The sequence below is a fragment of the Hypomesus nipponensis genome, chromosome 9, assembly GCF_054491055.1.
Source record: "Hypomesus nipponensis isolate SF chromosome 9, ASM5449105v1, whole genome shotgun sequence".
NCBI lineage: Eukaryota > Metazoa > Chordata > Actinopteri > Osmeriformes > Osmeridae > Hypomesus > Hypomesus nipponensis.
In genome coordinates this window covers 11726989-11741489 of record NC_140369.1, presented here as the reverse complement: position 1 = coordinate 11741489, position 14501 = coordinate 11726989, and the positions used below count along the sequence as shown (strand labels likewise).

General features: G+C 41.3%; 2 protein-coding genes across 2 annotated transcripts; both read left to right on the top strand.

Annotated features, from left to right (window-relative positions):
• The first annotated feature begins 416 nt into the window (after nucleotides 1–416).
• cstf1 (cleavage stimulation factor, 3' pre-RNA, subunit 1) lies at nucleotides 417–4110 on the top strand. Its single transcript, XM_084705176.1, has 7 exons — nucleotides 417–451; nucleotides 1062–1168; nucleotides 1632–1850; nucleotides 1931–2208; nucleotides 2323–2520; nucleotides 2758–3148; nucleotides 3370–4110. The coding sequence occupies exons 3-7, from the start codon at nucleotides 1682–1684 to the stop codon at nucleotides 3627–3629; spliced, it is 1296 nt and encodes a 431-aa protein (XP_084561302.1). The 5' UTR covers nucleotides 417–451; nucleotides 1062–1168; nucleotides 1632–1681; the 3' UTR covers nucleotides 3630–4110.
• A 951-nt stretch (nucleotides 4111–5061) lies between these two features.
• On the top strand, nucleotides 5062–14100 carry cass4 (Cas scaffold protein family member 4). The gene is made up of 7 exons (XM_084705322.1): nucleotides 5062–5201; nucleotides 9799–10194; nucleotides 10909–10992; nucleotides 11187–11297; nucleotides 11383–12723; nucleotides 12881–12964; nucleotides 13182–14100. Exons 1-7 carry the CDS (start codon nucleotides 5196–5198, stop codon nucleotides 13596–13598), a joined length of 2439 nt encoding a protein of 812 aa, XP_084561448.1. The 5' UTR covers nucleotides 5062–5195; the 3' UTR covers nucleotides 13599–14100.
• Nucleotides 14101–14501: the final 401 nt, after the last annotated feature.

Sequence of the window (14501 nt, the reverse complement as noted above, 5' to 3'; positions counted from 1 at the left end):
CAATAGTGCAATATGTATTCATGTGAATGGTTACTTAAAACTGGTGTAAAAATGACAACTGCTATCCTAAAATCTTTTGTATATTATCTTTTCTAACAGCAAGATTTTCCACAGAGTAAAAACAAGTAGTTATTGTACAGACTGAGCACACTTTCTGTCCTTGTGTGCAGTCTTTTTCTCTGCATTGTGAGATGTTGATAAAGCGAGCATCATTCTGCACTGTTAGGCTGTAAAGGCCTAAAGGCCACTGACGCTAGCTGCCTGTGTGAACTAGGTCTTCAACCAGTTTCAGGTGGCAGGATTGTAAAATTGTGTCAACAGAAGAAATCAGCAATACACCAGTCTCCAAGGCAACTGAGGGGGGATGGTTGTGTTGGCATGGTAACGAAACACCTCCTGCCATTCTCGAAATGTGTTGAGGAGTTTTGGCAGAGGACTGACTAATACAAATGTTAGTTATTGGTAGCTCTAGCACCTCTTGACTATTGTCTACCACATATATTGTGTTTGATAGTTAGCCTGTTTTATGTTCATAAAAAGCGTAGTCTACCACATAAATAGGATTGGTACTTAAAATAATTCAGGGGACCAGGACCACACATGCCAAGTTTGTTGCTAATCATGCATTGCATGATGCAAAAATGTGGTTGGGTGCTGATAGTGTTCTGGCTTCAGATCAGCATTAATAACTCGAGGAATATTTTATATTATGCGCTAAACGTGTATTAACAGATATACTGACACTGCTACGTGACTGAAAGGATAACTAAAACTACAACTAATGCAACAATTAGCTTTACAATTTCTGAGCAACTAAAAATCTCAGACATTTTCTACCAATACTTGCGCGCCCCCGTCTGGATTTCTCATAATGCGCATTTGCGCTCTTTATGTTTATGCCGTTTTTATATGAAAATCGAAGTCTAATATTAAGAACTGGTCCAGAAGAGTTACACATTTTGGCCAATGAAATTTGTTTTACATTTGGGGTAGGCCAACTGCTCTTAGATCCGTTCTTAACGTCTGACTGTCTGACTGTATTATGGACGACTTCCTTTCAGCTACAACGTGGCGTACACATGACGCAAATACGTTGAGTTTGGAGAATTCAACCTACGGCTCACATTTAGCATGCAGCGCTTTTGGAAACAGCGCCTCTATTATCAAGGTAGTATTGTTACTAGTGCTAGTTAGCTTATTAACTGCTTCAATTCAAGTGAACATAGAACATATGAAGTAGCTACTTTAGATACTGTAAAATACTTGACATATTGATTTAGCTATTGAGGTAACGCACTCCACAATGACTTGCTAGGTACTGTATCTAGCCAGGCTACGTTATATTAGCTGGCTTTGACTGCTGCACTCAGTGCTACTTAGCCAGCTAGCAAGTTTCATTCATTTCAATGGCAATTGTACTACCGAACTTGCTCTCTAGGTAGCCATTAGCAATCCATTACCGTAGTTGTCTAGCTAGCTAGCTGCAAAAGTGTGCCCGGTAATAAAGTAGACAACCAGAGCAGAATTATACTATATAAATATAACCAGCAAGCGTCGGAAAAGCTAACATATAGAAACTATTTGATATGCTGATGATGACTAACGTCGTGCATGTGTTGTTTTTATTTCAGATACTTTGTTGTAATCGTCACATCTTAAAAATCATAACTTGCTAATTAAGATGTATCGCCCTAAACCGACTTTAAGGGACCGACAGCACCTATACAAGCTTATAATCAGCCAGCTGCTCTATGATGGCTACACCAACATTGCCAACAACCTTATCAACGAGGTGAAGCCACCCAGTGTGGTGTCACCATCTGAACAGTTGATGCAGCTGGCAAAAATTGGTATGTTGGATTTGTTTAGCTTGATTTTTTACGTTTCTATGCAATGACAGTAAAACTTATAAACCTATCATTTGTCACAGGTATGGAAAACGATGACAGTGCAGTTCAATATGCCATTGGTCGGTCAGACACAGTGGCACCTGGTGTGGGAATTGACCTGGAGTTTGACGCAGACGTTCAGACCATGTCTCCTGAAGCCTCAGAATATGAGACCTGCTACGTAACATCTCACAAGGGGCCATGTCGTGTTGCCACTTACAGCCGTGATGGCCAACTCATTGCAACAGGATCTGCAGATGCCTCCATCAAGATCTTGGACACAGAGCGCATGCTGGCTAAAAGTGCCATGCCCATTGAGGTGAGGCTTGTCTGAGAGACAGGGAGCGCAGCCATCATCACTAATCATTTACCATGAAATGTTGCACGTTGGAAAGAAGTTGTAGCTGTGCCCTCATGGCTCTTTGTTCTGTAGGTGATGATGAATGAGACCGCCCAGCAGAACATGGAGAACCACCCAGTGATTCGGACACTGTATGACCATGTGGATGAGGTCACTTGCCTCTCCTTCCATCCTACTGAACAGATTCTCGCCTCTGGATCCCGTGACTACACCCTCAAACTCTTTGACTACTCCAAACCGTCTGCGAAAAGAGCTTTTAAGCATATTCAGGTAAACCTCTTGATACGATTCTCTATTTATAATACAGCTTTCTTTTGATCTTTATCCACCAAATGTTTATTATTTTGTGATGTTTATTCACAAAAATGTGTTGCCCACCTGTCCTCTCTCCTTGTACATACACATTTTATGCATTTACATTTAGTCATTTACATTTAGTCATTACATTATGCATTTGACACAATGGCTTTATTCCTGACTGTCCACTTCTGGGAATCCACTCCACAGGAAGCAGAAATGCTTCGTTCTATATCCTTCCATCCATCAGGTGACTTTCTGTTAGTGGGAACCCAGCATCCCACCCTGCGACTCTATGATGTCAACACCTTCCAGTGCTTTGTATCATGCAACCCATTGGACCAGCACACAGACACCATCTGTTCCGTCAACTACAACCCCAGTGCCAACAGTTATGTCACATGCAGCAAGGATGGCAGCATCAAGCTGTGGGATGGAGTGTCAAACCGTTGTGTGACCACCTTTGACAAGGCTCACGACGGTGCTGAGGTCTGCTCTGCCGTATTCTCCAAGAACTCCAAGTACATTCTGTCAAGTGGGAAAGACTCTGTGGTAAAGCTGTGGGAGATCTCTACTGGACGCACACTTGTCAAGTACACAGGTGAGGATGCCACCATAAAACATAAAGCTAGAATGACAAATGGATAATGTTAAGATATACACTGTTAAATCTGGTATCAGATTAACAAGTGGTCCATTTTCGTCCATCGACACCTGCTTGCCCATATGCAATACTGAACGTAAGAGCCTTACCAGCATTTCCTGAGATGATGGTTTATTTTGAGAAAGTCCAGTGTTACAGTGTTGTCCATCTTTTCACAGGTGCGGGCTTGAGTGGTCGGCAGATGCACCGCACGCAGGGTGTGTTCAACCACACAGAGGACTACGTCCTTCTGCCTGATGAGCGCACCATCAGCTTGTGCTGTTGGGACTCGCGGTCGGCCGAGAGGAAGAACCTTCTGTCCCTGGGCCACAACAACATTGTCCGCTGTATTGTCCACTCGCCCACCAACCCGGGCTTCATGACCTGCAGCGATGACTTCAGGGCCCGCTTCTGGTACCGCCGCACCACCACAGACTGAGGGAACAGGGATCCCACTGAACCCTCATAGCCCAACAGGTCCTGCAGACCTGAGGACAGTCACTCATCTTCCACCATCAGATCTTCTTTCTGTAGCTTTTTGTAGCTAACAAAGTTTCGAGGACATTTGTTTTAAACTTGCTTTTTTGTCAGTGGCAGTGGTATTCAGTATTTTTGATTCCCTTGAAGCCATTGTCTCACTGTTTGCATCCCCATCGACCCACAGCCTGGGGGCGCTGTTTTCCTTAGATGTTGGGATAATATTTCTGAATGACCATTGCAGCACAATATTCAATTTTAAACAGAGCCTATTTTAGTATCTAAATTGCATCTAACCAGACAAACATTGACATGTGGCTACAAGTCTTTCCACACAGTTTTGGTGGGGGGAAAATAATTACTTTAGTTGACAATTATTTGTATTTCGTTTCTGTACTGTATACATGGTGTCAATTTTTTTATTAAAGGCAATTATTTCGATATTGAATTTTCCTTTTTGGGGGTATATATATGACTGATATTTTTGAAGTGATGTGCTTGCATGTCATCTAAGTAAATACATGCAATGCACATAGTGGGCCATTAGCCTTTAGTCATAATTCAGATAGTACATTTATCTCCACTGGTCTGACACAATGCCAAATACCTTGTTTACTGAAATGCACTGTGGTCTGGGTAACTAGGCAACACCACCAACACCATGCACTCAGATGCCACAGTTCTCATTTCTGATCATTGATGTACCATTGGGGTCAGGTATTTCCTGTAAGGTGTTTCACAAGAAGTATGAAAGCCACAAATAACTAAGACTATTATAATATTATTTGATGTGATTAAATGACGGCCCAAACTTTTTTCTTCGAATTAACCCCGAATCACATGTATTGCAATGTTTCTACAACATTACACAGTAAAGGATGGATCAGTGTGTGAAACCATTTTGTAGTCAATGGACCCAAACTGACTGTTCAAAGACCACTAACATCCCTCACCCTGATCTTCTCAGGCATTGGCCTCTCTCAATGTTGTCCTGGCAACAATGGCCATTGGGCTTAAGAATGCATGTCTTTCTTATAACTCCAAATGAATACATTTCCAAAAATCTACAGATAACTTAAACCCAAAAGAAAATAGCAAATGATAGAACATGAAGAAAGATGAGTCTGTTTGTTTTTTCGATAAAACACTAGTTAGTGATTTTTTTTTTTGTTGTCTTTTTGTTGTATTCTAATAACTTCATTGAAGTTCTTTGAAGAAGTGGTTGGCCATGGAGAGACAGAGGTAGTTAGAAGAGGGTGGGACTAGGATGAAAAGGACTCAAGCAAAGCCAATAGGACTGCGAGAAAGTAGCTATGTCAAAGACTTTGGGCAAGCTCTCCCCGCCCCTGTGTGTAAAGAGTCTGGCTCCCAGTGACAGCTCAGAGAATGTGTGTGCTCAAGCAGGCTAATAAATCACAAAGCTCTGGCTTTACACAGAGGTTGCACACACTCCTCGTCATGACTGAGTGTCAGGATATCTGATTTGGAATATTAAGCATATTTCTTACTTTGTAATCCCTATTTGGAAATGGAGGTAAGTGTTGCACCCAATGTCGACTTAATACTTGATCATTCAATTCAAATAGTTCAAGAAAAATATTCAAGAAATCATTGTAATGTTCAATGTTTTCAATTGTTACTTTATTGACTGCACTATTTTCTTTGGATTATCAGTTAAAGGAATCTTTACTTGTCTATTGTCTCTTTAGATTTCACTTTGTTGCGGTGTAAGCGACCTCCTATTACCATGTATAGCCCCCCAACGAACAACACTCCTAAACTCTGCTGTTGTAACATGATAGTGTTGGTCCTTAGAGAGTGTGTTGCAGATTGACGTTTATAAGCCTCATTAACACACTCCTTGAAGCTATATGAAATCAAGCTGTTGAACTTTTAATTGTACCTTCAAGCTACAATATTGCTTCTTAAGTCTTCTCAGTTTGTGAAACTTGGTTGTTCTGCTAGGTCAGATGATAGGAGGGAGGAAGAACATAATTCCTACACTTTTATGTCAGGTTTAATTGATCATTGAATTTCATATTTTAGCTAAATGTTTGGCATCTTATGCATATCCTACCTAATGGAATTATCTGTCTGAGCAGTTATTTACCATGTCACCATTTTGTTGGTGGTTCGTATTAGGCTATATCCAGACACATATTCCCGATTACCGATTTTCAATTTATGGAAAGGTTGCAGAAAGGTTTATTTCTGTTTCTGTATTTCTGTCTGTGTAACCTTCCCTCTACTTCTTGCTTTCTGGTTGGTCCCAGCTGGGTTCATTCTGTCATCCTGACAGAACTGATTGGATATGGCAAAACCTGTGTGTAATACTGAGTCTCACTGTCACAACTGCTTGGTAGAAGATGGAAGATGGTATTACACAGCTATACATATTCACAGGCAATGATATAACATGTATCAACAGCATTCCATAGCACATTCATTCCAGAAGAATGAGGTATTCTAAGACCCATATCATTCAGAGAAACTGGAGAAATTTAGAGAAACTGGAGAAGTAGCAGAATCATCATTATACCTCCCACAAACACTATGCACTGGGAACCAGCCCATTTCAATGTATTCTGCTCAACAACCTTTAGCACTCTCAAGCTCATTTCTTAAATACTGTATTTTAAAATGTACACACTATAGGGTGTCAGTAGATTTTTCACAACTGGAGGCTGGTGTGGAGACATTGAATAATGCACTTGAACTCCCACACAGAAAAGTTAAAATCAGCATGACTTTTCCCAAGTAGTCTGTTAACCAGTCTTGATCCATGTCCATAACATCAGACACGAATCAGCTGCAAATGTAAACGGCTTCATTCTTAAACATGCTGTGAGCCTTGGATTGGGTACTAAGAGTTTTGTTCAAGTAGACAAAATGTGGTGGCCATGATGTGCTCAGAGCTGATCAGGAAGAGGTTTAGGGCAAAGGCAAGTGCCTAGCCATAGACAAAAACAGAAGAGGAAGTTGAAAAGGAAGTCTACTTTTAAATAAAACCAGAGGGTGAATGTAGATATGGTGCTGCATCAAGTCTCCTGCACTCCAGAGTGAATCCTCTGGTGTTAGTAATCAAGCATTACTTTTCCTGGCAGGATATTGCACGATTCCTAAAATCCACATGTGCCTTGTATAGTTTTATCATAACTATTTTAAGTTTGTACTATTGTTTGATATAGGAGTCCAATTTTATTTGGTGTCTTGAGAAGTTCTTATTAGTAGTTTGGATTTTGTGTGAAATTTGAAATAGTTCTCAAGAGTTCATATACAGGAAATACCAGGGCAGCTGTAAGCAGGCAAAGTCACTGCCATGGACCAGAATTAGCTTCAACCTCTCCTTCAGTTTGTTTAGATCTGAATTGGATTTTCCATGGGATACAATATGTTTCCCTATACCTACAGTGTGATGGATTTCACTGGACCAGATTGAATATCGACATAAACACACTGTGGGAAAGTTTTTTTTATGTGAAATTTATGGGAAAGCATCCTGTCCTGGTTTGAACAGAGAACATCATCTATACTTCTGTTTGTGCTGCCTCTAGGGCTTCCATAGGCCTTTCCCCACAGTTCCAAAATGTAGTACAAGTGTATCACACAGCAACAGAATATGATATTTGAATGGTGAACTAAGTATCACTGTTAATCAATTTGTAGTGAAATGGTGAAATCCATTCATTATTTTTGTTCTGTCCAACATTCTTTTGTATACATCTCTTTAGTATTTTTCTCAGTCAAACTAATTCCTTGCACCTATGCTGGCGTTGCCATTCCGCTGATTGACCATGAGGTGCTGACCTGACCTAGGGGTCATGACCAGGCTGTCAAAAAGTCAAAGGTCAAAGTGAACTAGGGGGAATGGTTCCCATACTGTTTTCTACTGCCCAGAGTCTTTGGTAGAAAGAGGTGTTAGAGTGTCAACATGACACTTCCATCTTTTAATGCTGGGATAGCACAACCACACGTAAGATAGCAGAGCAGCATATTTAGATACCAAACTCATTGAGTTAAATGCCCATTGTTCATATTAATTTTATTATTATGATAGTCCAGGTCATGTTTATTTGCCAACAGGGTGGAGGTCTCTCAGGGTGGAAGTCTCCAAAAAGAGAAGGAGAGAAAAAGAGAAAGACAGCTGTGTATCTAAAGTGCTGCAGCCAGCTGCCAGAACCTGAGCTGTACAAGCAGGCGTGTGCAGGAATCCAAAAGACTCACAGCTGAATCTGACCCCTATTTTACTGTACTGATTGATATACAAAGAAACAACACACAGTGAAGTAAACATAATTTTGTCCTGCTTGGCACAGTACATATGCAAGTCCAACTCTCATCTTACACTATGGATAATATAGGTATTTAACCGTTCTATTTATGTATCAGTATCTGAATTTGGTTTCATTCGCCATGTAGGTTTACACAAACACAGAATTTTACTGTGGCCGGAAGGTGCAAACAATAAACAAATAAACATATACGGAGCTTCAATCAAAGAGTATAAAAGTACAGTAGTTTAACTAATCCTAGGAACTAACAATCTAAAAAATACAATTTAAAATGTAAATTATAAAATTAAAATAAAATATATATAAAAATAAGAATAAGAATGGGAAATAGTGCATAGGTCTCACTGTGAAGATGTCTCAATTTCTGATAATTTCTCAAATGATCTTATCTAGATATCAGATGCAAAATACTGGGAAAAGAGAACAGTTCTCATGTGATGTACTTACAACACAAAACCGCATTCAAAACTCCCATCTTACCAACGTATGACAAATGTTTTTTATTTTCACACATCTCTGCCCTAACTTCAACAAGCAACGGTTCAAAAATGTAACTTGATGTATTTGTTGGCAAGCCCAGAGTTCTGACTAAACTCATGGAAGTTGTGGTCTTTGAAATGTGGTTATTCTATATGTGGACATATTGTTTGAAATGTACACACACAATAGCATTTACAAAAAGACTACTGCTGGTGAAAAAGTTGCTTCTGTCTGACACTTTTTACATGATGCTTTGAGGTACATGATAGAACTGCAATGTGACCATAGTGCCACAGTTCCGCAGACTTTACAGGGGAGTTTGCTGCACTTGATGTGTTTGGGGGTGAAAGTGGGCCTGTGTGTGCTGTGGTCAGTGTGCAGGGGCTGTGCTCTTTAGGCCTGGCAGGCTTTCTATTCAACAGGTGCAGAGTGTGTTGGGCTCTGATGGTGAATAGGCTCTTTGTTATGGAGGATTCACTGACAGAAAGAGGGCAGTACCATGTAAGGCAGTGCCAGCAGCCTGACGTATCAGCTGAGGGTTGAGGGGGGTCGAGTATGTCTGTGTGCGTGGCTGTGTGTTTCGCTGTATGTGTGTTTGTGTGAGAATAAATGCTTTAGATACTGCTGAATGTTGGATTGGAAACATTGGATGTATGTACCATATGTATCATCTATACTCGGCTATGGATACTCACAAAAAAGTGAATGAGGGCATTTTATTTCCATAGGTGAGCCTCATAGAATTAATCTGATTAATTTAGCAAATAAGTCATCTCACAGTGTCATGCCGTCAGTTCAAAGCCGGACTTGTGAAGCCGCTTCATCCTTTAACATGAATTGATTCTATTCTTACTCTTTATCTGAATGTTGTTTATTTTTTTCATAAAATATTATGCTCTATTTTTGGAATGAAAAGGAGCATTCTCTCAGCTCCTTTTCAAAGAAGATGCTTTTGTCTGAGGGTAATACTCACAGGAATCAAAATACAGGACACAGAATGAGTCCATTCTTACTAAACACCTGTGATTACGAATGTCTATTTATGTTTAAGAATGAGTCTCTTCAATTGTTGTTTAACAATGAGAGGGTATTCTGAGAATTGTAATGGGTACCCAGCCACTGAATGATTAAACAAACTAGTAATATTAAATTGTAAAAATTAACTCCACATCTTAATGGAAAGCAGTGCCTATTTTTTGTATTGGATCGTAAACTGTAATCTGGTGTGCACAGAATATGCTCTTTGCTTGTCAGTAAGATTTGTTGTCCGTATGTCTTGCACAATGTGTTATAAATATCCTTTTATGTGCTGTTCATGCAACCTCTTTGGTGATATTTTTCACTGTTTTCCTTTTCCAGACCCTTCTTGCAAAGGCTCTGTTTGATAACGTTGCAGAGTGTCCTGATGAACTGGCATTCCGAAAGAGCGACATTGTCACAGTGATGGATCAAAATGTAGCTGGTAGCCGTGGATGGTGGAAGTGCTCATTGTATGGACGTCAAGGTCTGGCCCCTGCCAACCGGCTGCAGCTCCTACCCAAGGTGCTAAGTGCTGAACATTCAAAATCACCAAACTGCCAAAACAGTGACAGTCCACAGAATATCTATCAAATCCCAAGTGGACCCAGACTGTCCACCACATCATCGTATGAATGCATGGACAGAATTTATAAGATCCCCTCCAGTCCTTTGTCCAAGAGTCCTCTCCCTTCCCCACTCAAGAACAGCACAGAAATACTGGAGGGAAACAGCAAGGTAAGGTGATTTTCTCTGTGTCATAAATACTTAGCAGCAGGTTAAAAGACTATTAGAAGAGATTTTTGTTGTTGTTGCAAAAATAAACAAAAACATATGCCTACGTTAGAAAAAGCCAGACATTCGTCTGACAGTTGCTCACCTAGAATGGTTGGTCCCTTTCCTTGGGAAGTGTTAACCCTCCTCATGATTAGAGAGGTAGAAAGTGGATGAAATGCAGCATTCGGAAGCCCCCGCTGGCAAAAGAGCTTACAGATGAGGACCAGGGGGCTCTCTGTGGGGACAGGCATGCAGCACCGGGCCTTTATGGGCCTGTAAAAGACGAGCAAAGACAGACTTCAGACACCACTAACGACAAACAGCAGTCAGGGCTGCCGAGGACCCCTGTATGAGAGAGGTGTCTGTGAGGGTGCCTGTTCGGGCTTGGGCACACGGGGCCATTCCATATGTTCAACATTTCCTCTACTGCTGCAGGGGAGGGCTGTTCTCGTCTACAGTAGCCATCTAAGAGTCAATGAGCAGAAGGGTTTCAATTATAAAAGTGGGTTAATTGGCAAGTCTGCCTGCCTAATAGGGATGTCTGGCATTCAAGGGTTTGAGAGAAAACATTATCCTCATAAAAGGGTTGAAATATTCAGTATGAGCTCAATGAGGTGGACACATCTAGGATCAAAGTAGTAAGGGAGGAACCAATTATAGCTTCTGTTTTTACAGGCTTTGGCCCCTAGCATCCTCTCTAGTCCCAAGGGGGAGGTTTATGATGTCCCAAGCCTTGGCAGACGGGCGTCTCTGTTAACTGTGAGTCTCAGTACAAACAGTACTGATGTTCCTGCATTAATCGTCATAGACATATCATAAGAGGTTTTTAAACGTGTACCCAGTAAAACCATATTATAAAAATGTAGGCATTCAGAAGAAGACAAAATGCTGCAACAGTGATTGTTCCACTGACTTTCCCCTTTTTAAACCCTAAACAACATGTGTGATTACAGCCATCACAAAGGCAAGCTTTGGAAAAAAAGGTCTCCCTGATTAAAACCTCAGAGTTGGAGAGGAGATTTCATACCTTGGGTATAAAGAGCGACAATTCAACTGATTCCTATGTAAGTACCCATTTCTTTACTGTTAGGCATTCTGTCTTTCTACAATGTGAATTCTCATTCAACAGACCTTTTTTTTACCCTACAGGTATATGCAGTTCCACCACCTGTATCCCAGGATCCTTGCTACGATATTCCTGTGCCTTCATCTACTGAAGCTCAACAGAGACTGGCAAGTGGGTACAACACCCTTCCCAACCCCCGTAAATCCGAGTGGATCTATGATGTGCCCATGTCTCCTGAGAAGCCTGGTCACAAGCAGGGTTACAATGGTACCATGCCCAGCAAAGTAATGAGCCCAGCAAGGCAGCTCTATGACACCCTTCAAGCACATGTCTGTCCTGTGCGAAGCCCAAACTCTGCTCTTTCTCTCTATGATATACCAAAACCTTGCTCCAATCAAACAAGAAAGGACCAAGACACCCACAGTCCACCAACAGTGATTCCAAGGGTTCCCACATATGACAAACCACCTGGACAAAAACTGTCCGAGGACAGTGTGTATGCAGTGCCACCACAGGAGCAGTCTTCCATTCGACGCCTCAGCGACTCCTACAAAGGCCACGTGCCCCTGGAGTGCCGAGGAGACACTGGTCCCAACTACGACCACTCCAGAGGGCGCATGCAGCGTGGCAGGATGGACTTAGTGTCAGCTTCTCTGCGTAACCGGCCAGGGACCAGGGACTCACTGGTTCAGGAGGAGGACGAGAGAAGCAGTGCTTCACACATGTCAGCGACTGACAGTCAGAGAAGTAGCACAGCCTCCAGCTCCTCCACCAGCTCCTGTGATTCCCTGGCTCTGAGCTCCTCTTCTCCAGAGCCTCTACGGGAGGTTACCCTCAGCCAGGAGGAGGCAGGCCGCAGACTTCTGGTGCTCCAGGAAGCTGTGTGCAGGGCTGTTCCTGAGCTCATGGATTTTGTCAGTAGCCGCTGGAGGAGCAAGGAGCACCTGGGGAAACACTTGAAGGAGATCAAAGGTGCAGCAGAGAGAATCACATGCTCTGTGACCTTCTTTCTGGACTTTGCCTTGGACCTCAAGGGCAATGCCCGCCGTCTAGCTGATGCCAACCTGCAGGCAAGGCTCCACAAGCAGCTTTCCATCTTGGAGGACTCAGGTCTGATCTTGCAGCAGGCCATGAGTGCTCTAAATGTGGCTGGATGGCCTCTGGATACTCTTTCCCAGGACCCAGGACAAGCTCAGACACCTGATCCGCTCGAGCGCTTTGTCATGGTGGCCCGTACTGTGCCAGAGGATGTCAAGCGACTGGTGTCCATCCTCAATGCTAATGGGAAGCTTCTGTTCAGGTCTGTGCCAAGAGAACCAGACAATCCCAATTCCACAATTTCACCAGAAACAAAGAAGTGTCACAATGAGACTGAACAAATGGATGATCTCGTGGAAGATGAAAATGATTATGTTCAATTACAGGTATGTTTTCTTTTACCAACTAGTAGAACTTCAAGGACTTGTAGTGACTTGTAGTCACTTGCAAATAATCAATTAATTATTTGGTTTATTTGCTTTGATTGACTTCCAACACACTTTGTATTTTAACCTTATTATTTTTAACTTCCTTTCTTCCCAGACTAAAACAGAGTTTGAAAAACAACAGAAAAAAGCACAGGGGAAGCCAATGATTGAGCCGAGAGGGGGTTCCAAAAAGCCAAAGGTATAATGTCCTCATGTCACAGCGGGTGAAGAGCCAACTTTTTAAGGACGATACAGAAGCTAATGGTTAAAAATATTTGTATCCATTCCTTGTAATTTAAGACAGCAGAACACTTCCTTTATATTTATTTCTCTGTAAGAGAGTTGTTTGAGGAAGTGCAGAGGATGTATGACAATCACTCACTGATTCTCTCACATTTTCCCCTTCTACTTCACAGGAGGATCAGACACAACCTTCCCCAGAAGCTCAAGTTGATGTGAAGGGACCAAGAAGAGCTGTACTTCCAGAACACTGTCGTTTATATTTTGGTGCTCTACAGAAGGCCATAAGTGTGTTTGTGAACAGCCTACTAGATGGCCAGCCACCTGAGAAATTCATATCCCACAGTAAGTTGGTGATCATGGTGGGCCAAAGACTAGTGGACACCCTGTGCAGGGAGGCCCACAGTGGAGAGACTAGCCAGAGCTTGCTGTGTCAGTGCAACCACCTGTGTGCACTCCTTAAACAGCTGGCTGTGGCCACCAAGAAGGCTGCTTTGCACTTCCCAGACACAACAGCCCTAGATGAAGCCCAGAACTTTGCAAAGGAGCTGGCCCAACAAGCACAGCACTTTCGGAAATTGCTTGACATCTGAAAGTGCACTGTGAACTGCTGTCTCATGGTCTCAGTAAGCCACTGGTATTATAAACAAAAGCTATCTTTTTTTTCTGGTTTGATAGCTAAATTCAACCACTGTTTTCTCTAAACTTCCCTGACCAAAATATTTGATATGTTTTATATTATTTCTATAAATATATTTAAAAATGAAAATATTGTTCCATGTTGAAAGGAAATGCGACAAGACATCTACATAAAACGGTTTTAGAAGAGGTTTGTAGTGACAAGTTATATTATATTGGTAAATGTAACAATACACATATCATCTGTGATAAAAGACCAGCATATCAGATGAAGCCAAATCGAATTTTACTTAGGCACAATGTTAGTAAACATAATGTGTAATTATGTAGGCTAATTGATTTCTGTATATTTGAATGTTATTACAGCAATTAATGTATATTCATGTTTTATTTGTGTTTTTTTTATATCAAACCTTTGTTTCACCACCAATATTTGCTTTAAGATGTTGTTTTTCGTATGCCAATATGCAGTATGATTGCAATTTAATTTAGAATATAAACACATTCATACTATTAGGAATAAAAGCTTTTTAAGAACATCAATTGCTTCTGATTTTTTCCACAAAAGATTAATTATTACGTTTACATAAGATTAACCATAATAACACCATTATGTCTTATTTTGTCTAGGAATTATTGACATTTCATTTTGAGTTTTAAACGCAAGCACCAACAGGAGACGTAAGTATACAGTGCTATGCTGCCCCCTGTTGGTATGTTCTTCAGTTTATTTTCTAGGTGTCTGATACCAGTCATCATTTGATCAATCCTGTTACACGTATAATTATTATCCTTGCTTTATCTTCTCTATTCTGAAGTGTCAGGTGTCAGAAGACAACGAATAGTTTTTTTAATGT